Here is a 22,842-nt window from a genome sequence, read left to right as displayed (position 1 = left end):
CAAAACATGAATCAAAATCATGCTTTGTGACGCTTTCCCTGCCTCTACCAGCTCTCTCCTCTATATTTCCATAGGTCTCTACAGCACTTACATTGCATTGTAATTATTTGTTCCAAACTACGTACCTTGGATAAGTAGTGATTTATTCAGTTTCCTTCTGTCTCTTGGGGTTGTTAAAAGAGTTAAATGAGAAAACACAAATAAGCCTTTGGTAGAGAACCTGCACTCAGCTGCTATCCTCATCGCTGTCTTTCTAATATACATTCCCATATTTATTCCTCCCATTAAACTGAGAGCTCAGTGAATGGCAGGGAATCAGCTTTGTATCCCTGGTACCAAGCTCAGTATGTGGCACTTTCAAGAACCCAATTTGGGTTATCTCTAGCCCAAGTCTGAGGCTAGAAAAAAAGAGAAAAGGGAATCCCAGAAACAGCAGCATGATCATCAGCAACTTTGTAAAATAAAAATAATAATACCAACAGTTACTATTTTTGAGCCCTGCTTTTGCCGGGCATCATGTTGAATATTAATATGCATTTTTCTCTCATCTTACAACAATTCTAGAAGTCAACATTGCCATTCTCATTTTACTGGTAACCCCCTGCTCCACATTTAGGCTTCTTAGGTAGACAGGACTTCCTCTGCAAAGGAGGAATAAAATGGAGAAGATACTTTGGTTTGTTTTCCTGAACAACTGGGTATGCTCCCTCAGTTGACATAGTAGAACTATGCAGTCAGAACAGGAATAAATTTAAATAGGGTACAGGTCAACAACAATATTTGACTCCCTGCCCTTTATATCCATACAGGGAATATCCCCGAGCCTTTCTTTAGCCAGTCTTCCAAGCCTCGCTCACACCAGGTGACGACTGTTCACCGCGTGCTGGCTGCCTGACTCCCACCAGTCTCTTCTGACCAGTGTCCCAGTTCCCTTGCCTCAGCTGGGCCCCTGCCCAGTGACAACTATCAACTTGGACAAGCTAAGCACAGAAGCAACTTTGACAACCAAACCACATGATAGCATGACAACAGTAGCTACTATCAGAGTAAGAAGCACACTGTACTGTTTAGAGTAAGAGAAAACAGCAGTGAAGCTAGAGCTGCAAAGAGGCTAAGGCGCAGTGGGTGGGTGAAGTCAGTGTGACTAAGGCAAGCACAAGCAGCACCGAGCAATGTAAAGAGCATGGGTCTGAACCCAGGCCTGGCCACTGCTTACACGTTACCTTGAATTAACTCCTCCAAGCCTCAAAATGGAAATAAAAATACCTCTCAAATAAGCATGTGTGGGGTATACAAGAGGATCACAACCCTAACGACACCCTTAATAAGTGTTTGCTTCCTCCCCACACCACTTCATCACACACTTCTAGAATATAATCAATCACCTACTCCAGAAAAGTTTTCCATTCATCCTCTCCAAGATAAAAAAAAATCTCACTGACTCCCGTCTCCACTTAACTTGAATCACCCACATGCAAGGGCTCAGCTCAATTCTTTTTTACATGATCCCCTGATTCCTCCCAGGAGGCAGTCAGTCACTGAGAGCAGATGACCTCCTTAAAGCTAGCCATGCAGCAAAGACACAGATTCTTCATAGCTTATCGGAATTCTAATTCTTTTTTTCCAGGGTATTAGTCAAACTGTCTTAGGGTCCTCCAAATATAATATTAAGAAAATGCAATGATGAAATCCAACTTGGATTTATATGCTGGACCAATGTTCCACGTGGAGTACATTGATTAAATCACCATGATCATGAGAATGAATGGTTTCTCTACAAACTGCATGTAGAGTTAATGAAGGAGGTTGAAAAGACAAAGACGACCTTGGCAGAAGTGAGCATTTTCTTAGAAAATTCACCAGCTAGTTAGCTATCTAAAAGTAAAAATAAGGGTGAATGTAGTCTAGGCATTACCAAAAGATAGAGCTTTGACTCAAGTATATTTAATGTGGGGTCAGAGAACTACCTGAAATTGAGCAACCAGGAAACCTCTGGAATAATGATTTTCAAAATGTGAGATCCTTGAAGATAGGCATTTTGCTTCGCTCACTACTTTATACTCAGAAACTGGCCTAATGCCTGGGGTACCTAAGCACTCAAATATTTATTGATAATATCAATGAATGAAGGAGTGAATGCAGGAGTGAGTGAGTGAATGTATAGAATGAATGGATGAAATAAACCAAATACTGGTATTTTCTCAAAGTGCTGAGGGGCTGCCTGAGGCAGAGCTCTAAGCCCTCAACCTTCTGACTTCAAACAGCAATTGTACTTTTTTTCTGTCTCATATCCGGGCTTCTCTAAATAAGACTGCCTATGTAAAATGCTTTTACTGAAAGTTTGAAAACCAAGGAAAATCTAATTATTGTATCATTTCCTTCCTTGATCTCCTATTATAGTTACAAGGGTACACAATTTAATGCTTAATTGTCTCTCAAGTTACTTTTGAGTCCCCAAAATTTCTTGAGGTAAGAGGTTACATTTTACATAAGCAGTACTGGCCTATTCAACGTTGATATAATCTGTACTTTCTTGTACACCGACTCCTTGGAGAAAAATTTGAATTTTCTTATGTTAGGCAACAAATGGACATTTTGCACCATCACATGGTACAAAGCCTACCAGGCAACAATTTAGTTCTTGTAGCACCACCATCTCCACTTGAAGAGCAGTGCTCAGGCAACTATTTTAATATATTTTGCATTCTATTATGCCATTCTTTTGATTAATAGAAAAACAGAAAAATTGGAGTGACAATAATCATAAATCTTATAAACATAATATAATGAGAAATCATTAGGCATGCTGGAAAGCATACATCTTGATCTGCAGGGGGACATTCCTTAGACTTTGGCCCGTAAAACTTCAATCCATTGTCTCTATGTTCATTTTTGAAGGAAAGAAATAACATGGATGAATACAACTTATGAATAAATATTATGTCTAAAAGGCAAGGTGTCATTAAGGACTTTACAGTATGAGGTAAGAACACATTGCCCTTGTACCCTGCGAGTCTTTGATCAACTCACAGTCTGCTTTCATGCGTATTTTCGGGTATTATACACTAACGTAGGGAAATGCTTTGATTTGTATATCTTAATTTACTGTTCACACTAACACCTACCAAGCAATGTGTTTCCAAATTGTGTAAAAAGATTACTTAATATATATCAGCAATTTCTCGGATAGTAGCGTTAATACATGACTCTAAGGATTCCCTATTCTCTTTCAAAAAAGATATTAAAAAAAGATGAGCACACCACCAACAACAAAAAAAATGGACAAGTGAACAAGTTATCAATAAAGAAATAAACACATTAAAATAAATTTTTTTGGGGGGGACAATGAATTGGCATTTTTTTTAAATTATAATACTAAAAGCCTAGGAGGAGTATGATGAAGCAGAGGGGAGTAAAAATCAATAATCTCTCTTGAAAGCGATTGGAGAGGATTGTTTCAGAAATATTAAAAATATGTCTTTTGTTCTGATAAATTCTTTTGTGAACCTATCTGTCCTAAGGTAAACAAAGATTTGGTTAATGATTTATGTACAAGGTTTCATAATGATTTATGTTTCAAGGTTTCCTAATTATTTAAAATAGGAAAAAAACCTGTGCAACAGATGAATAGTTGAATATGATTATTCATAAAATGGCATATTATGTAACTATTAAAAATCTTAGAACTTGGAACATTTAGTATTGGGGGGAAATGTTCATGATATAATATTTCAAATTAAAAATCTGGGAACTTTACTTATACAGAATGACTCAATTTTTTTAAATACACACACACACACAACAGAAGGATCAGAAGGAAACACGCAAGCATGTTGCTAATAATTATCTTCGGGTGGCAGGATTATGGGTGATTATTAGTATCATCTTTATACTACTCTATATTTCCTCAAATTTCCACAGTGAGCAGGTATTAATCTTACTACTTAGAAATTATGGAAAAGGGAACGGTGGGGGGAGAAACATAAATTACTAACAAAAAAATTTAAATATCTACTCTAATATTAGCTACTCACTAAGCCAAACAATCATAGTTGATTAAACTTGGGAAAAATAGTAATTTCAAACATTCAGGAAAGATCTTGAACAGAAAGCAAATTAGGAAGAAGAAAGGTACACCAATTGTCCTCCTACAATACAAAAAATTCCCAATATATGAATTCAGTGGCATTTTCCCACTAACACCTACTGAAATTATAACATCTAATTAGAGAATTAGTTATAGCTGATTTACTTCCCTTAGCCTGAAGTCTAAATGGTTATTTATGTTGTTTTTATTTGAGGAGGGGTAACCAGGTAAAAATCAAAAACATAAAATTGCAGTGGGAAATTTTTTTAAGTCAATAATCAACAAAAGATAACGGAATCTTTTTACTCATGATAATGGTGAAATGGTTGTTGTTAAAGCAGAAGACACAAGCCTGCAGCCACGAGCTAGTCCAATGGTGCCCTGTCTCTGTTTCTAAATGATTAATGATGCGGATGTGCCAGGCGGAGTCGATCGATGTTAATGCAGTAGGGCAAGGCTGCCCTAATATGCTTGATCAATATAACTTTTCCGAATTAAACACTTTCCTTCACCACTGGGCGGATACCGTATGTAGTAATTCTACATTTTAATAAACGAGCAAGCTTTAATGGACTGAGGTGGAAAGGTCACCTATCAGATCAACCCCAGGTGACTTCCACTAAGGCTTGCACAGTTCTTGAAGATTCTTCTAATTTAAACATTTTTTTTAAATGTTTAAGAATGTTGTATTTTGTCTTAAGCTACTTGCATTGCTTTAAATGTATATCTAAATACACTTGCAAACAAATTTCATACTTGAAATCTTTCTGGAGAACATACTGCTTAAATGTCTTCAGTAAAATCCTTTGAAAGTGAAGGTTTATTTTATGAAGGACTAATCACATATAATATCCTTAATTTCCATCTTTAAAAAATTCAGCTTTTTTTGCACGACGGGTTTGCTTAAGGCAAGTCACCCCTTACATGTATGTAGGACAGGACACAGTCAGGGAAGATCTAAGATCAAGGGCAGGCCACTTGACTCTCATTTCTCTCATACATAAATTGGGGATAGTTCCATCTAATGTGTAAGGTTATTATGAGAGTAAACTGGAATAGCATGTGAGACCACTGGATGCAGAACAATGGTTCTCAGACTTCAGAATGCAGCAGAAACACTAGAGAAGGTCCATTCCCAGAGTTTCTGAATCAGCAAGTCTGGGGCCAGGCCCAGGCTTCTATCAAGTTCCCAGGAGAGGCTGATCCTGCTGGCTGGGACCACACTTCAGGAGCTACTGATCTAGATAGACCTGGGCACTAATCCACTAATCCTGGGCGCTTACCTTCTCTGAAACTCAGTTTCTCTAACTCTAAAACTAGAAATAAAACAAGCTCATTTTTGTGTAGTTTAGGAATTATGGAAATAACGCAAAGTGCCTGCTGAACACAATGCCCGCTTCATAACAGATACTTAGTAGCAGTAACAGTAGTGGTCACCACCATCACTGCTGCTGCTATTTCTACTAAGAAACATGTAGATTAACATCATAGGAAAAATTATTAATTGCATTAAACTGCATTTTAATTTAAAGTTCTTATATTTCACAATTCCTTTTCTGATAAATTATAAAAGTTAATTATAAACTAGTTAACAAATCTCTCCAAACACTTTTTTGTAGCCGTTCAGAGAATGGCTCTAGAGTATAGCAGTGTTCAAATTCCAGTTCTGCCTTCAAGTACCTATCTGACCGTGGCCCACAGTTACCTTATGTATAAAATAAAAACAATAATAGTACCTACTTCCATAGGTTGTGAGAACTGAATGAGTTAACAACATAAGTAAAACTCTAAATAGTGCCTGGCATAAAATAAACATTCAATAAATATAGCTAGCATTATTATTATGCCACTACACTATCAGTAACATTATAAATCATTATATATGCTAAATTATTAAATAGCTTCAATTTTATTTGACAGTAAAATGCAAATAACTGGATATTTTTCTAATTATTAGTGTGAACTATAGACTATCTAGTCTTCTATTAGGTTGAGCCATATGAACTGCGAATATGCAACTACTTTTGACCAATAAAAACAGTACTTTTTTATGGTTGGAGCTTGTAGCTTTCATCCCAACCTCTCTGATCATTCCTTTGAGACTGCTGATGGTTTCACCCTAGTGTGCTCCAAGGTCTGGTTCTCAACGTTTTCACTCGGGTCTCCCTAAAGGTTCATACCCATTACTACCATGGTTTTAACCTAAGACTGAAGATCCAGAGGTTTCATCTAGCCCATAGATGCATTTCATTGGCCTACATATATATTCTTTTAATCTGGAGATGTAACACACACATTCACAAACTCCCCCTCACACATAAAAAAATCTGAATTTCTAGTTTCTCTTGAAAAACTTGATCATCTGGCAACATTGGACAAGCATTACCAAAAGCCTTACCTGTCTGGAAGTAAGTAGCAGCTACCCCTTCAAATGGCACAAGCTCTCCATATTGCTAGTCTTCACTCAGCTCTACTCTTCACTCATTTACTAGCCCTCAGGCATTCAAAGTTTCAACTTCTAGCTCCACCTACAGCAATACCCTGCTAACCACAAATCTCCATCTCCAGGCCAGACTCAGATCCAATTGCCATCACCACCTGTGTGTCCCACAGACACCTCAAACATAAGAGGTCCCTCACCACCTCTGTTCTCCTAGACTCTCTATTTCAGATGTTGACAACAATCAAACCATAAGCCAACCCAAAAATGTCACCTTTACTACTCTCATTATCTCATCTCCCATTTCCAAGCAATCACCTGTTCCTATATATTTACCTCCTAAAAATCTCAAATCTATTTCTTCCTCTCCTGCCCCATTACCATTGCTTTAATCCATCCAGAGCCTCAACAATCACAGCTATTTAGTATCTAAAGCCCATGTCTCAATTCTGTCTCTCCTCTGCTGAAAATCCTGCTTCACTGGCTCCTCACTGATCTCAGGATAAAAATAGAAACATTTTATATTAACCATATCTGCCTCTGCCTAACTCTACAGCTCCATTTCCTCCCCACTATTCTAAGAGTACCAAGCATTGTCCTAGTTCCACACCTTTGCACAAACTACAACATCTCTCCGCCTGACAAACTTCTATTCAATCCTCAGAACTTCTGTTCAATCTATCAGATAGAGGAGATAAGGAGGGAGAGAGGCAGAGAGCACCTCGTGCTAGAGAACTTTTAATTTTTACATTACATACTTCTGAACAACTTGAAATTTGAAGAGCTAGTATGATTTTAAATTTTCATTATTATAAAAAGAATTACTTGGTAACGAGAATTACTTTTTGTGAAGCACTGACTGGTTCCCTCTCCATTATTTCAGTGCCCTATATGTATTTCTCCTACTATAGCATATTTCACATTACAGTATAATTACATCCTTACATGCCCCTGGACATCACTGTCCATGTCTTATTTACCTGTGTACCCTCAGTTCTGAGCACAGGGAGTTACATACACATACAATGAATGTTTGAACTCAACAGCTAGTATAATACCAAAGCTGCTTTCCATCCAATGTTTAGTCCAGAATCTATCTATGCAAACAACGTTGGCTGGCTGACAGGAAAAGGGATCATTTTTTGCCCTTCTTCAAAAGAAAAGAGAGCCAGTTCATGAACATTAATTGGCAAGTATTTTCTTTTTAATATCTCTAAAGAAGAAGGTTATAGTTTTCAAACCTTTTTAAAGCTCTAACATGCTAAAATTTTAATTTCAATTACTGCCTTTTCAAAATTGAAGTTAATTTATATTGACTTTGTTTTCAGGATTTTATGGCATCTCTTTAAAATTGGAGATATTCTAAAATATCAAGTTATCAGAACTGTGAATCACTGTAATGACAAATTATCTGTTGTTTCAGGGAAGAGTGTTCTCTTCCTGGCACCAATCCTCTTTATTATAAATAAACGATGTTTCCGAATACAGGATTATGTAGAACAGCTAGAGATTTAAACCACAGTGGAAATAAAGGTGATGGGTAACAACCCACCAACATATACTTCCGTATACTTGACCTTCTTTCTCGTTCCTACTGCCCATGCTCCTAGCCAAAGGCCACGCCCTCCCACCTATGTATTAGGTCCCATCCTCTCTTGCCTTCTCAAGGACACTGATCCAACAATTCTCCCTTCTCCTGCATCATCAATTTTCCTTCTTTACTGAATCACTGCCAACAGCATAAAAATATGCTATTATTTCTCTTATCTAAAAAAAAAAAAAAACGAACGAAAAAAAAAACCTCCCTTGTTTTCATTCTCTGCTCCAGCCACTGATGTGTTCCTTCCCTTCCCTTCACAGCAGAACTTGAAAACACTGTCTATATCCCTACTTTAAAACTGCTCTAATCAAGGTTAGCAATGGACTCTTAATTGTTAAATCCTCTGATCATTTTTCAGTCCTCAGCTTACTTGATCTATCAAGAGCACAGCTGCTGGCACAGTTGCTGATGTCTCTTTGCTCCTAGACACAAGTTCTCTTGGTTTCCAAGGTATCACATTCACCTCCTCCCATTTGGTTGCTTCTTTTCTATATCTTTTGCTAGTTCTACCTCATGTCTGTGCCCTCTAAACAACTATTGGAGTGCCCCAGTGCTCATTACTTGGACCTCTTTTCTCTCTACCCTTACTCTCAAATTCTCATGACATTAAATACCATCTATATGTCCAAGACTTCCAAAGTTTTTCCTCCAGCGTAAACTTTTCTCCTGAACTCGGCACTTCAACTGCCTGCATGACATCTCCATCTGGATGCTTGGTAGGCTTCTAATACTTGTTTATAAGCATGTCCAAGGATAAGCTCCTGATGCCCACATCCCCCACCAACCCCCCCACACACACACAAATTAGTTACTCTCGCAATCTTCCCTAACTCAGTTAATGACAACTCCATTCTTGTTGCTCAAGCCAAACATTTTGGTGTCAGCCTAGACTCCTGTCTTTCTCTCACATGTTACAGTTCAACCTTCAAAATAAATATAATAACATTCAACAAACTGTTACTTCGCAATATGAAAGGAACAAACTACCAATACACACAACATGGATGAATCTTAAAAGCATTATGCTGAGGTAAAAAAAAAAAAAAGCCAGACAAAAAATAGTACATACGGTATGATTCCATTTATGTGAAACGCTCTAAAAGAAAAATCTAATTGATAGTTAAAGTAGATGGGTGGTTCCCTGGGGCCGGGGGCTGGGAGTGGGGACTGACTGAAAGAAAAATAAAGGAAAATTGTAGGTGACAGAAATGTTCTATATCTTGATTGTGGCAGCAGTTATGAGTAAATAAATTTGTCAATACTCACTGAACAAAATCAATAAAATGGCAGATGAGAAAGCCAATAAATAAGATAAATTAGAAAAATATAAGTAAATATAAAGAGAATGCTAAGTCCTGGGGAAACAAAAAAATTAGCAAAGAAGAAAATGAAATGTGCACATATTATTGTATGTTAATTAAACCTCAATAAAGTTGATTACACACACATACACAATTCAACCTCTTCTTATTATTAGGTTGGTGCAAAAGTAATTGCGGTTCAAAAGGTTAAAAAATTGTAAAAAAAACGCAATTTACTTTTGCACCAACCTAATACCTAACCCCACTGCTACCATGGGAGCCACCATCATCTCTTTTCTGAATTACAATAGTCTCCTAATTAATTTTCCTGCTGCTGTCTGTCCCCGCCTCCTACATTTTATTCTCACATTGGCCAGAGTGATACTGTTCAAAAATCACATCATGTCACTCGTCGGCTCAAAACCCTCTAATGGCTTTTTAGCTCAATAAAATTCAATGTCCCTACTATGGGGTGTAAGGCCTCACATGACCGGGCTCTCTGCTGTTACCTCTTAGACCTCATCTCCCACTACCCTCCCTCCCCCATGGTTGTCTCCACCAACCACAGCTGGCTTCCTTGCTGTTCTTCAAATATGGCAAGCACACTCTTTGGCACTGCTGTTCCCTCTGCCTGGAATGATATACTCCCACACCCCCAACAAAGCCATATAACTTGTTCCCTCACTTCCTTCAGGTCTTTCACAGAAAGGCACCATTCCAATGAGCCTTTCTCAGGCCACTCTAAAATTTCAACACACACACACACACACACACACACACACACACACACACAAAACCTCACATCTATTTCATTTTCTTTTCCTGTTTATATTTTTCTCCCCAGGACTTAGCACTCTTATTTACTTATATTTTACTAATTTATCTGGTTTATTGGTGTTCTCCTCTACCAGAGTGGATGAGGAGAAATGCCAAGAGGAATTTTATGTTTTGTTAATTACTGTTCATCCTCAGAACTTAGAATATCTAAAGCAGATGTTGAATAAATGAATGTGTCTGAACAAATTCTAGCTTTTCCTTTAATAGCTGATAATAAGTAGAATTTGCTTTATAGGTGCATCAATTGATAATTCATTTGCTTTCAATAATTCTGGTATATTAAATAAAGAACTTCAACACACTTAAACATAAGCTAATGTGTATCAGCCAAACTTGCTTTCCATTCTAATCAAGAATATAAGAACTATCAGACATTGAGAACTTTTCAGCAAATTTTCAGAGATTTTCTCATAAGGGCTTACGAATGTGAAATAACTCTCATTATTGCCAACAACTATGTATGCAGTCTTATCGAGTTCTTTAAAAAGCTAAATAATCTCATGTTGCTTGAGACTCCCATAACTATCACAGTAGAAAATAATAAATTCTCAGAACTAAGACTCCATTTTAAAAATGCATACAATTTATCCTTGTATACAATTTATCTTATTTATCCTTGTCATTTAAATAATTCATTAAAGGAATTGCTTGTCTTACAAGCAGGCCACATAAATCTAGGAGTGTTAAAGGAAAGATGGGTTGAACATAAATAATGTAACAGTAAATCAGAAGGTTGAGATGCCTTTGCTCTAGAGGTCTGAGTATCCCCTCCTTTAAACGGGCAAACAATACAGCTTCTGGAAGTCCAAAGAAGGTGTCTCCTTAGTTTACTGCAGAGGACAGAATTCTATACTGCAGCCTTCACCTGCATCCCGCAGCTATTACTTGAAACACATTAAAATATTCAACTTCATTCAAGAAAAGAATTCCAGTGTGTAGGCATTACCTGCTTTAGCTTATAAGCAGCATTATACATTTAACCTAAAAATAAAGGCCTTGGGCTTTCATAAGATTTTAAATGTTTTATGAATTTTATGAAAATTTCAGGAGAACATCATTAGTGAAGCAGCTCTAAATAAAGAATTCGATCAAACACAGTACATATTTTTAAGGATGTTCTTTCCTAAAAGCATTAGAGGTAGCACTTTTGAGTACACTGGTTTGTCTTTACTGTATACAAGCTGCATCTTTCATCTCTATATGTCAATTTCTTAAACAAGACAACAAAGAAAAATAACTGCAATATACTATCCTAACACAGAAGGACAATGGCTGTCTGAACATCTTCTATAACATATCTGGTCACTGTGAGACTTCATAACCAAAACATTTTTAAGCTATAAATTTACTTAATATTTATTTATCTTGGTATACCTAGTATCTATCACAGTGCACTATCACTTGTAGTTCAGAGAAAGTACTAACATCTCCAATCTTCTCATCTCTAAGTTTCTTGGACTGCTTTAAACATAAATAAAGGTTACTCTAGATAGGCAAAATAACAAAAACATTAGTAACAAAGCTAACAGATGCTCTTAATACATGAGAGGTACATTAAGACAGGATCATTAAAACTGACTTTTATTTGCTGGCTCAGAGTTTTCAAAGCAAGATGAAATGAGAATGATCATACAGTACCTTACCCTTTCTACCGGTGAACCATAGCATGCAATGCCGAAACATAGCAGTGGCAGATGGCATTGGTGTTATTAGCTATAAAAGGGATAATAGCAGAGAAATGACGGCTGGCAGACAAGACACAGAAATGCAGATGAAATGAAAGCAAACTCGTAGTCCTTGAAGCAAAGCAAAACCTTTAAACGAAAGGTTGCCATTAGCTTCAATTTAATTCACATTTTGAGTTTTACACTGACAAGCACTGCAACCTTCATAATCAGTCTTTAGACTCTTCATGCAGAAGCAGAACTATACTCCTCGATAAAGAAGATCAGCAACCTTCTGTAAACACAAGCCAGCAGCAGCAGCAGCCCATTACTCTCTCCCTTCACTGATTTTTAGCCTTTAAAATTTAAATCTCCAATTGCAGGCAGATCCAGTCGTTTCAAATAGATCTGTTTCCACTGCAGATACAAATCCCTGCCTAACCTGCAGTACCACTTCCTCCAGAACGTTCCTGTGCGCTCGTTCATGCAGGATCAGTTGCAAAATCATTCAAGTCATCCAGCAAACAACCCAAAAGAGAAGGAAAGCAGCAGTTGGGACTATGAAGAGAGAGAATCTCTTCTTTCAGCTCACCCTGGAAATGGAAGGTTTTCTGATCAACAGTTATTGTGAAGGTGCTGTCGTCCTCATCGTCTATACCAATCACAGCTCCCTGTGAAACAAAGAGCAAAATCCCAATAAGGCAAACAATGACATCAGCAATACTCACCACTGCTACAGCCCCGGAATGCTCAATGCACCGACGACACTGAAAGCAAACTAGACAAACAAAAGGGGAATCTGAGACTCCAGTTTTGGTGAAGAACGAAGAACTACAGGAGAGGGGACGGCAGGGCACTGCGGTCCTCTGCATGGGAACTTTCTACCCTTGCTTACGGGGCATGGATGTGGTGGGAGGGTGAGGGGACAAACAGAAGCTTCAGTCTAGAATCTGTGTAAGAGCCGCTCACTGAGCCTTCCTGAGCGTTAGATTGCTCTCTAAAATGGGAGTCAGAAACCTCCACCTCACCAGGTTGTTGTGAGGCCCAAAGAGCTAGGTGGCTCTTCATCCAGCTGCTTCTGTATTATACTCGTTAGTGCACAAATGCCAGGTGACACTTGCTTCAAAACAGTGTCCCAATCACTTCTTCCAGGTGTGCTCCCATAACCACTTGTCTGTGGCTCTGCCACTGCCACATTATTCTGTGAGTATCTGTTTATTATGTCAGCCTCTTCCCATTGAACTGCTGTGAGATCTTGGAAGTCAAAAACTACTTAATTTGATACATGACACTCAAATACACACTATGTGTTTTCTAAATAAAAGCATGAACACCTCTCCAAAAGAGGGGCCTGAGTTTATAATTGTTTCAGGAAGGGTGAAATCTAAACTTTTATTTTTTTGTATTCAACTACATGCAACCTATTAAGAAAACAGGGATTGAGGGAAGCGGGGACATGCAAAATAGTCTACTGTAATTATGTCTTTAAGAAATAGGTATCTTCAGTATTCCAGAGATAAAAACTAGAGAACATGGGATAGGTAAAATGCCCCACATTGTGACAAAGAAGCAGTGTGCCACAGACAAAACCAGGAGTTTGAAAATGGGGGTTGAAAAAGACTCAATAAGCCAAAATACCAAATCCCATCAAAAAAAATACTACTACTATCCCAGGAGAGCCAAACATTTATTCATTTCTTCTCAGAGGCTGTCTGGATGAACCCCAACTCTATCCAAATCCTGTCAACTTGAATTAATTATTCCCCAGTCTCAAATGGGGTGGGGATTTTTATCCCTATTTTTAGATAAGGAAAGTAGCTCCAAGGTCACACAGGGTAAATGGCAGAACCAGAACCTACTTGCTTATTCCCTGACAGAAAATATAGACACACCTCCATGGGTAAGCATGTGTGGGAGAGGCTCATTCTGGTAACTTAATTTTGTGCTCAACTGAGTTAACCTTCTAATTTATGATATATCAAATATTTGCTGAGTCATAACTAAACACAAAAGTATGTGCCAGATACAGCTCTTGAATATTATAATAGAACCTTCCCATCAAGACACTTATATTCCAGTGGCGGACATAAAACACGCAAAGAGGAAAATACAAAGCAAAAAATCTCTACATGGATAATTTTGAAAACATACTAAATGAAAAAAGGGTCCATATGTTGTATGATTGTTTCCATTTAGCTGAAATGTCCCAAACAGGCAAATTCAGAGACCAAGAGCAGATTAGTGGTTGCTTACTGCTGGGGCGGAGGAGCGGAGGTGGGGTAAAAAGGGAAGTGACTGATGAGTATCTGGCACATACTTTTGTATTTAGTTATGGGTATGGGTTTCTTTACAGGATGATAGAAACATTCTAAAGTTGATTGTGGTGATGGTTACACAAATCTGTGAATATATTAAAAACACTGAATTATATTCTTTAAATGGGTGAGTTGTATGGTATGTGAATTACATGTTGAACAAAGCTGTTTTAACTTACAGCAATCTGGGTCCCTTAGCAAAAATGCACCACTTACCTAGTCAACTCAAAATAGAAACCTCTAGGTTCTATACATGTTCTCCCTCATTCCATCACCACAAGTTGTGCTCATTCTACCTCTGAACTATAATCTCAAATTCGCCAACTCTTCTCTGTCCTATGAATTGCTACTGCCCTAATTCAGGCTCTTCTTGCTTGATAAGGCAATCTGCCTTCAGTCTGGCCACATTTTAGTCTACAATCCTTGCTATTGCCAGAGTAATGTTTCTACAGCACACTCTTACAGGAAATCCAGATGTTTAAAACCTTCCTTGACTCTCCATGAACTAGTAAATAGTCAACATTTCTTCATTATTTCTTCTAGACTATTCAAAATCTGACCCAACCAACCATTCCATTGTCATACTCAACCCCTTATTCTTCACTGCACACACCCCATATGTACTCAGCCTCAACATTTCTTCCATACACTAAAAAAAAAACAAACCAAAAAAAAACCCAAAAAAACCCCACCAAGCAATTTCGCTTTCTATATCCTTCCTCAAACTCAATTCCCCACCACTTGTTAAACAAAAGCAGAACCCCACATCTCCCCCTAGTTACCACCTCCTTACTCACTGTTTTCACAGAGGAGCTTTCTGAAAATTGACCATGCCTTAACCTTTCATCCGGTGTTGCAATCTAGCTTCCTTCCCCACCACTGTGCCCTCCCAGGTCTCCAATGACACTTTATGACTCTAGTTTTATCACATAGCACCGCTCTGAAGCACTACAGTTGGAAAAGAGTCAGTAGAGAGAGAAAAGTTGAAAATTGGTAAAGTAAGAGACCTGAGGAAAGGTTACAAGGGGAGCTTCTCTTCATTGAGCCCGTACAGTTATGATTTATGTATATATTACCTTTCAATATAAAGTTGTTTTCAAATGGTATATGTAAAATGCTCATCATAGTGCTTAGGGGTGAATTTGCTAAGATATAGGATATGCACATACCGATTTTAACAGATACTGTGAAACAGTTCTCAAAAGTGGTTGTGCCAGCTACACACCAACCAGTGGTGTATGTAAGTTTCAACTGCTTCACATCTTCACTAACACTTTTTTATTATACTTCAGTCATCTAGCAGGTGAGTAGTGGTATCTTATGATGGTTTTAATTTATATGTCCCTGATAACTAATGAGCTTAAGTATCTTTTCATGTTTGTTGGCCATTTGAATATCCTCTTATGAAACAGTTCAAGTTTCTTGCACATTGACAAGACTGGACTATTGAATCCTTCACTGGTTATGAATTAGGCAAATATCTTCTAACCTGTTGCCAGAGTTTGGACTCACAATGACATCTTTTCATGAAGAATTCTTAACTTTCACGTAGTACAGTGTATTGGCTTTTACACTTTATGGTAGTGCTTTCTGTGTCTTTTTTAAGAAGGCTTTCCCAATCCCGAGGCCATGAAAATATTCTCCTATGTTAGCCTTTACATTTGCATATCAGGTAGAGTAAGTCCTCCAACTTTTTCCTCTCAGCCTTTACAAATTATGAATCAACATCACCACCAAAGTCATAACCAGTTCTCTCTAGAATGGCAGGTGACAAGAAGTCACCATTTCTACTGGGATCTGTTTGCTGACTGAGAAGGCAGGAATCAGAGGTGGGTATTCTATAAATTTTAGAGTCAGGTGAACAAGTTATACACACACACACAAACACACACACACACACAGGGAACAAACTGGGATTACCATTTACTTAGGTCATTTTTAATTTCAGTAATTGTTTATAGCTTTCTGAGTAGAGGTCTTGCCCACCTTTTGTTAGTATTTATTCCTAATTGTTTTTGGTACTATAGTAAATGTTTTTTTAATTCACTTTTAAAAATTCATTTTCTAATTACTAATTGTGGGTACACTGAAATACAACTTATTTTTGTAAAGTGACCTCACATTCAGTAATCTTGCTAAATTCACTTATCAATTCTAATAGTATATCTGTAATTCTTTCGGATTTTCTGTATGCTCCATTAAGTTGCTGTGACTAATAATTTTATTTCTTCTACTCTAATCCTTGTACCTTATATTTATGTTTCTTGCTTTATTCATTGGCTAGGACTACCTGATTTAAGACTGTCACTACCGTGGCAGACAATGTTGAATATAAGTGATGATGGGGGCATCCTTGTCTTGTTATTGGTCTTTCCCACTGTCCACTGTAGCTATTTAAAACCTCTCTACTTTTCTTGAACGCCCAACAAACAACAACCTAAGCAGTCATCAGGTACGAACTCGAAACCTGCTGTGCTCTCCCACCTAAATACTCACCTGCATCTACACCCACTCTCGCTTCCTTTCCACTTGCCATAATGGAAAAGGGACTCCACCCCCTATCACCTTTCCTCGGGTCTCTTAGTTTACCAATTTTCAACTTTTCTCTCTCTCTACTGACTCTTTTCCAACTGCATTTACACACACTCAAGTCTTTACCCTCTTTACAACAACAACAAAAACTGTCCTTCTCAATTATACATCCTCATCTAGCAACTGGCCCACCTCTCTCATTCCCTTGCAATCAAGATTATTCAGACTTGCACAAGCCTCCTGCCTAAAATTTATTTTAACTTCCCATTCCTTATAGGATATGTGACCAAATCAATGGCTCTTCTTCACCTTCAAGTACCTAAGGTCATCATATGACTTGGTTGTTTGCCTGGGACATTTCTGGATTATTCCTGTTGTCCTGGTATAATAATGAATAGAACCCCCTTTTAGTCTAAAGATTAGTGTCCTGGCTTAGAGGATATGATCACACTGCCATAGCCGAGCCTACAAGGTCCTCAGTGATTTGCTCCATGCCTACCTCTCATCAAATTCTACACATGGGCAGCTGGAGGTTTACCAATTGCCCCAAGCTGTCTTCCACCAAATATCCTGCCTCTCCCTTATCTGAGTTTATACTACTTGTTTTTTACCTCTGATAAAGCAAAACTCCCTATGCTAACCCATATGTGGAATAGTATTCTATCATTAAGCAAAGTTCTTTGTATGCTAACCCATCAAACTTTGATATACATATATACATATATACACATATATATGTATATATATATACACACACACACACCACACACACATATATATACACACAAACATATATATTTGTATCTTTCAATGACTCCTCATTTTCCTTCTGAAGGTTTCAGACTCTGTCAGTACCTGGGCTCACTCACAAGGTGCCCGCTACTCCCGGGTCACACTATCCAGGTTCCCAGACAGAAAGTAACTGGAGCTCAAGTCTTATGCAACTAGATGAATTTCCTGACTTTCTCTCTTCTTCTTTCTAGTATACACAGAAACATACTATAGGCATGAATCAGTTCTGGTGCCAAAGACAAAAAGCAGTTTTGCTCTCATGGCTTCAAAAAAAACCACTATGCAGGGCTATTTTAGGGCCAATCTCCCTTTGCAAGGAAAGTGGGCTGGTAAACTGACTCCAAAGACGATAAAAAGGAAGGAGGACGCCTCTGGAACACAGATTGCTGACACAGCTCCTAAAAGGACAGCCAGGAGATATAAACAGGAGTAAGATATATCTCTGCCCTGGAGAGCGCATAATCTAGAGAGGAGAGAGGAGTTCACAAAGTAGAAGGAAGCTGGAAAGCTCATGGCCCATCCCACTCACCAAAGATGCTACTGCATGGAGGACCTGCTTAAGCATCATTCACTGATTCGACAAGTATTTACTGAATTGTCTAGGCATTGTTCTAAGTGATCGTGATAGAGTGCTGAACAATTTGCTTTTTTATTGATTTATATGCATTCTTTTGGGTTTTTGTCTTTTTCATTGATTTGTAGGTTTATTTTTTTTTACATATTCTGGCCGTTAATCCTTTGTCAGTTGTATATATTGTAAATATTTTCTCTCCCAGCCAAGGGTTGTCTTTCTCGTTGAGTGTGGTGTCTTTTTGTTGTTGTTGTTGTTGTTCAAAGATTTTAAAATCTGAATGTTGTCAAGTCTACCAATCTTTTCTATCATGATTTGTGCTTTAAGGTATCCTTCTCTGTCCTGGTATCACAACGACATTCTTCCATATGTTCTTATAGGTATAAATTTTCATTTTATACATTTAATACCTCTGGTATTTATTTTTGTGTATAACATGGGATAGAGAGTAATTTTATTTTTTCCATTTGGGCAGCCAATTGATCCAGCTTCATTTACTGAGTGACAGAATTTGATTTGTAATGTGTTATATACTAAATTCTCATAGATGTGCAGCTCTATTTCTGAGCTTTCTCTTTTGTGCCATATCATAAAAACTCTTACTATCAGTTTCATAAAAACTCTTACTATCTGGAATGGCAAGTTCCAGTTTCATAAAAACTCTTACTATCTGGAATGGCAAGTTCCTGAACTCCTTATTCTTCAAAAATTTCTTGCCCATTTAGCATTTTAAATAACTTTTAGAATCACCTTGTGAAGTTCTTTGATAAGCCTAATTGTGATTTTGACTGGAATCACAAGTGTTTATAGATTAATTTAGGGAAAATAAACATATACATGTTATTGAGTCTCACAAGCAGGAACAGAATATAGCTTTTACTATATTCAGATCTTCCTTTAGTCTTTCAATGATGTTTTATAGTTTTTTTCCATCAAAGAAACACATTTATCTTGTAAAATATATTCCTAGGTAATTTAAGAGTTCTTGTTACTACTATAAATAGAATTCTTTGTAATAACTTTTCCTGATTGTTTGTAGGTTGCATAAAGCAACACTATACGTATGTTTTCTGCATATTGGTTTCATATCCAAAAACTTTTTTCTATAGATTCTTGTGGACTGTTTTATGTAGCCAATATCATCTGTAATACCAACAATGTTTATTCTTCCGTTCCAATCCTTTTTCTTTGAATTCTTTTGTTTCTTATTCTCTGTATTAAATGTTTACCAGGACCTCCAGTACAGTTGCAGAAACATCATGTGCAGATACTAATTTTGTTTTTCCCTCTAAAAAAGCCATATATCTTTTGTATTTTTTCTAATCTTACAGCATTCACTAGGACCTCCAGAGCACAATATTTAAAGGAGCAAAAGCAGGCACTGCTGTCTCACTGCTGATTTTAAAGAGAATACTTCTATTTCACTATTAAGCACAATGTAGCATTTTAGCAAATTTACCCCTTACCAGGTTAAGAATATTCTCTTCTATTCCTAGTTTGCTTAATTTTGAATGCATATTTCATTTTATTCACTGTTTCTTCTATATTAATTCAAATGGCCATATAGTTTTCCTCTTTTAATCTGTTAATGTGGTAACTTAATTAATTTTAAAATTAACATCCTAGTATTTCCAGAATAAACTTTATTTGGTCATTAATACTTTTTGTTTATACATTACTGGGTATGGTTTGCTGTATTTCGTTTAGGATTTTGACATCTAAATTAATAAATGACTCTGGCTTAAAATTTTCCTTTATTAATTTCTTCTTTCTACTTTATCATTATTTTTTTTCTATTTCTTAAAAAATTTAACACTTAGCTCATTAATTTTCAATCTCTTTTATAATATAATCATTTAAGATGATAAACCACAGACTGCCTTAGATGCAGTTTTAATATGTGGTTCCTTCATTATCATTCAGATTTAAATATTTCATAATTTACATTATGATTTCTACTTTCACCAATGAATTAATTCGAAGTATGTATGTGAGGCAGTGAGTGGCTACTGTTTTGTTAAGGAATTTCTAATTTATTCCACTGTTGTCGAAGAATGTTATCTATGCAATATTGGGGTTTTAGTATTCTCTTTTACCATAACAATTTTAATTTTTTTCTTAAAGTCTATTATGTCTGATATTAACACTGTTTCCTAGCTTTCTTTGATTAACAATTTCCTGGAATCTTTTTTCATCACTTTCTTTTTTAATTCTTAATTTGTAATTATAAAATCATATAAAGATTCAGGAAAAATAGTATTAATGACATCTATGTACCAATCAGAGACTACATAAATGTTTATATCTTGCCCACAAGAAGACATTTTTAGCATCAAATTCATACAGATGATACTTGCAAAAATGAGCGACTGAATTAACAAAAATAGGAAGTCAATAATTTTTCATAATGAAATAACAAAACAATTGACAAAAGCAGACCTAAGGGGAAGAGAGTAAAGGACAGTCTTAAGGTTATACATTAACCTAAAAATAATTCTTTATTGTATCCACTCTAATATCTTAATGATTGTTCCTAAGGCCCTGCCAAAGATGCTAACATGAAAAAATAATGCAGACTCAAGTACCATATTTTGCAATGTATAATGAGCACCCACATTTTTGGCCCAAACTTTCAAGGAAAAAAATCTTTCATTTTAATTTTTTAATTCAAATTTTTATTTGTTTACATTTAGGTAGTTGTTTTTTGTATTATAAAGAAATTTTAGCATTTATTTTTCTCACATATTATGATACAAGAAATTTTATGCAACAAATAATTACAAAACACAAGAACAGATATTAGGTACAAGAAATTTTATGTGCCGGTAACAAACTTACAATATTTATGCATCATAGAAGGCCAAGAACTTTGCCGTTGCAAGTTCGTCGTAAATTCAATAAAACCGATTATCATATTCCAGGGTATTATTTTGCATACGGATATCATTATTGATTTCTAGAGTTATACTTTTAACTCAACCATAAACAAAAGAATTAAAAACACTTATATAAATACGGAATTAGTACTACCCACGTATAATGCACATCCTTATTTTTCCCTCACAAATTTGGGCAAGAAAATGCACATTATACATGGCAAAATACGGTAAGAAGTCAGTGCTAAAACTATTAATGCATCATGGTACACTGCCAACATCTCTTGTGACAGACTCAAGGAAAAGAGAACAGATGACACATTCCTCGGGGAATCAGTCAACTTTGATGACCAACACAATTGCTAAATAGAGGGAGTACTCAGTTTCACTGGACTGGGTAAAAAGTGTTACTTTAAGTCACATATGAATTAATAGTTTTTGAAACGTCACAATACATTTAGATCAAAACTTTGTTGAATATAATTCACCTTATTTGGGTGGTTCCTAAGGCCCTGTAGAATTCTTCAGAAGTTGAGATTCATTTTATCTATGGTAATTATTAATTATAACAGTAACTACTATTCATTAAGAACCTAAGTCCCAGACACTGTGTTTGGATACTTCTAAAAATATCAATTAATTTGATATTCATAATTCTATGAGTAAATGATATGATGTCTATTCCACAGAGATTAAGAAAATAAGGACTCAGAGCTGAATAGATGAGTTGTCTGAAGTCATAAAGCTAATAAATGGCAAAATTCAGATTTGAACTGCATTTCGTATATGGCCTATTCTTGTCTCTACCCAGCACTGCCTCTTTAATGTTACTGCTTCTCCATTTTTCAGATTTTGCCTGGAAATGTCAATATTTTGCTTTTAGCTAGTATGTTGGGGAGGAGGGGGAATTAGACACCAGGACTCAATCAACATTTTACTTTTACATCAAGGCAAGGGCACCACCTAGTGGCACACACTTTGCCACCATCAAAGAAAGTGGATGGGAAGGAAATGGTTTTTCACTCTTCTGCTTTCCTCCACTGGTTTTACACGACCTTGGAACAAGTTGTGGGTGTCCACATGAACTCTTCTAGTCCAGAAGAATAGGATCCTAGTAACAATAAGGACTGAACAGGGTTTTAGAATGAGACAGATCCAAGTTCATTCCCAGATTCACTATTTACTGTGACCTTGGAAAGTTACTAAAAGTAGCTTGACTCTCAGTCTCCTCATGTGTAAAATGAAATAACACCATGTACCTGATAGCGTTATCATGGGACTACACGTGAAAAATCAACACAGTGCCTGATCATAAGAGCTTCCTCCATAATTACTGGTTCCTTTCTCTAGTTTCCTTTTATGCAGCCTAAAACCACATGGGTGTTTTGCTTTGTTTTTTAGAAAACGTATCACATACCACTAGCTCATTTTATGCTTAAAATAACTTCCACAGGTCCTTCATATGTAAACTTTAGTGAAAACAAATTCTTCAATATTTATTCATTATTATTATAAATTATAAATCAGCAATAAGCATTTTTATGTACCTACTTACTATGTACCTACTTACATAGTAACCGTGGATGGGAACTCACTATGGAGTGGGGGAAATAAAGTTAAAATGTAATCATGGAATAAGTATTTTCATGGCTATAAGTGACAAATGTTATGATAAGGTAGAGGAGGGGGATTATGGATCAGGAATGCTTCATAGAAAAAACATTTGAAAAGTCTCTTAAAAGATGAGCTCACCAGATCAGAGCCCAGAAAATTCCTGACATAAGAAAAAATATGTGAAGAGCAATGAGTAATAAAAAAACACAGTGA

General features: G+C 36.6%; 1 protein-coding gene across 5 annotated transcripts in view; it reads right to left on the bottom strand.

The window, feature by feature from the left end:
- OSBPL9 (oxysterol binding protein like 9) overlaps nucleotides 1–22,842 on the bottom strand; it is a 128,781-nt gene that overhangs the window by 84,284 nt on the left and 21,655 nt on the right. For 4 of the 5 annotated variants that reach the window (XM_033114973.1, XM_033114974.1, XM_033114975.1 and 1 more), the window contains exon 3: nucleotides 12,522–12,600. The exons of the other annotated variant lie outside the window; for it this stretch is intronic. In XM_033114973.1, coding sequence (XP_032970864.1) covers nucleotides 12,522–12,600 — 79 coding nt within the window. The remainder of the gene's footprint in view (nucleotides 1–12,521; nucleotides 12,601–22,842) is intronic. 5 annotated transcript variants of the gene reach the window in all.

The sequence above is a fragment of the Rhinolophus ferrumequinum genome, chromosome 9 (assembly GCF_004115265.2).
Source record: "Rhinolophus ferrumequinum isolate MPI-CBG mRhiFer1 chromosome 9, mRhiFer1_v1.p, whole genome shotgun sequence".
NCBI classification, from domain to species: Eukaryota; Metazoa; Chordata; class Mammalia; order Chiroptera; family Rhinolophidae; genus Rhinolophus; species Rhinolophus ferrumequinum.
The sequence above is the reverse complement of the archived record's forward strand: the minus strand, read 5'-3'. Positions and strand labels throughout refer to the sequence as shown.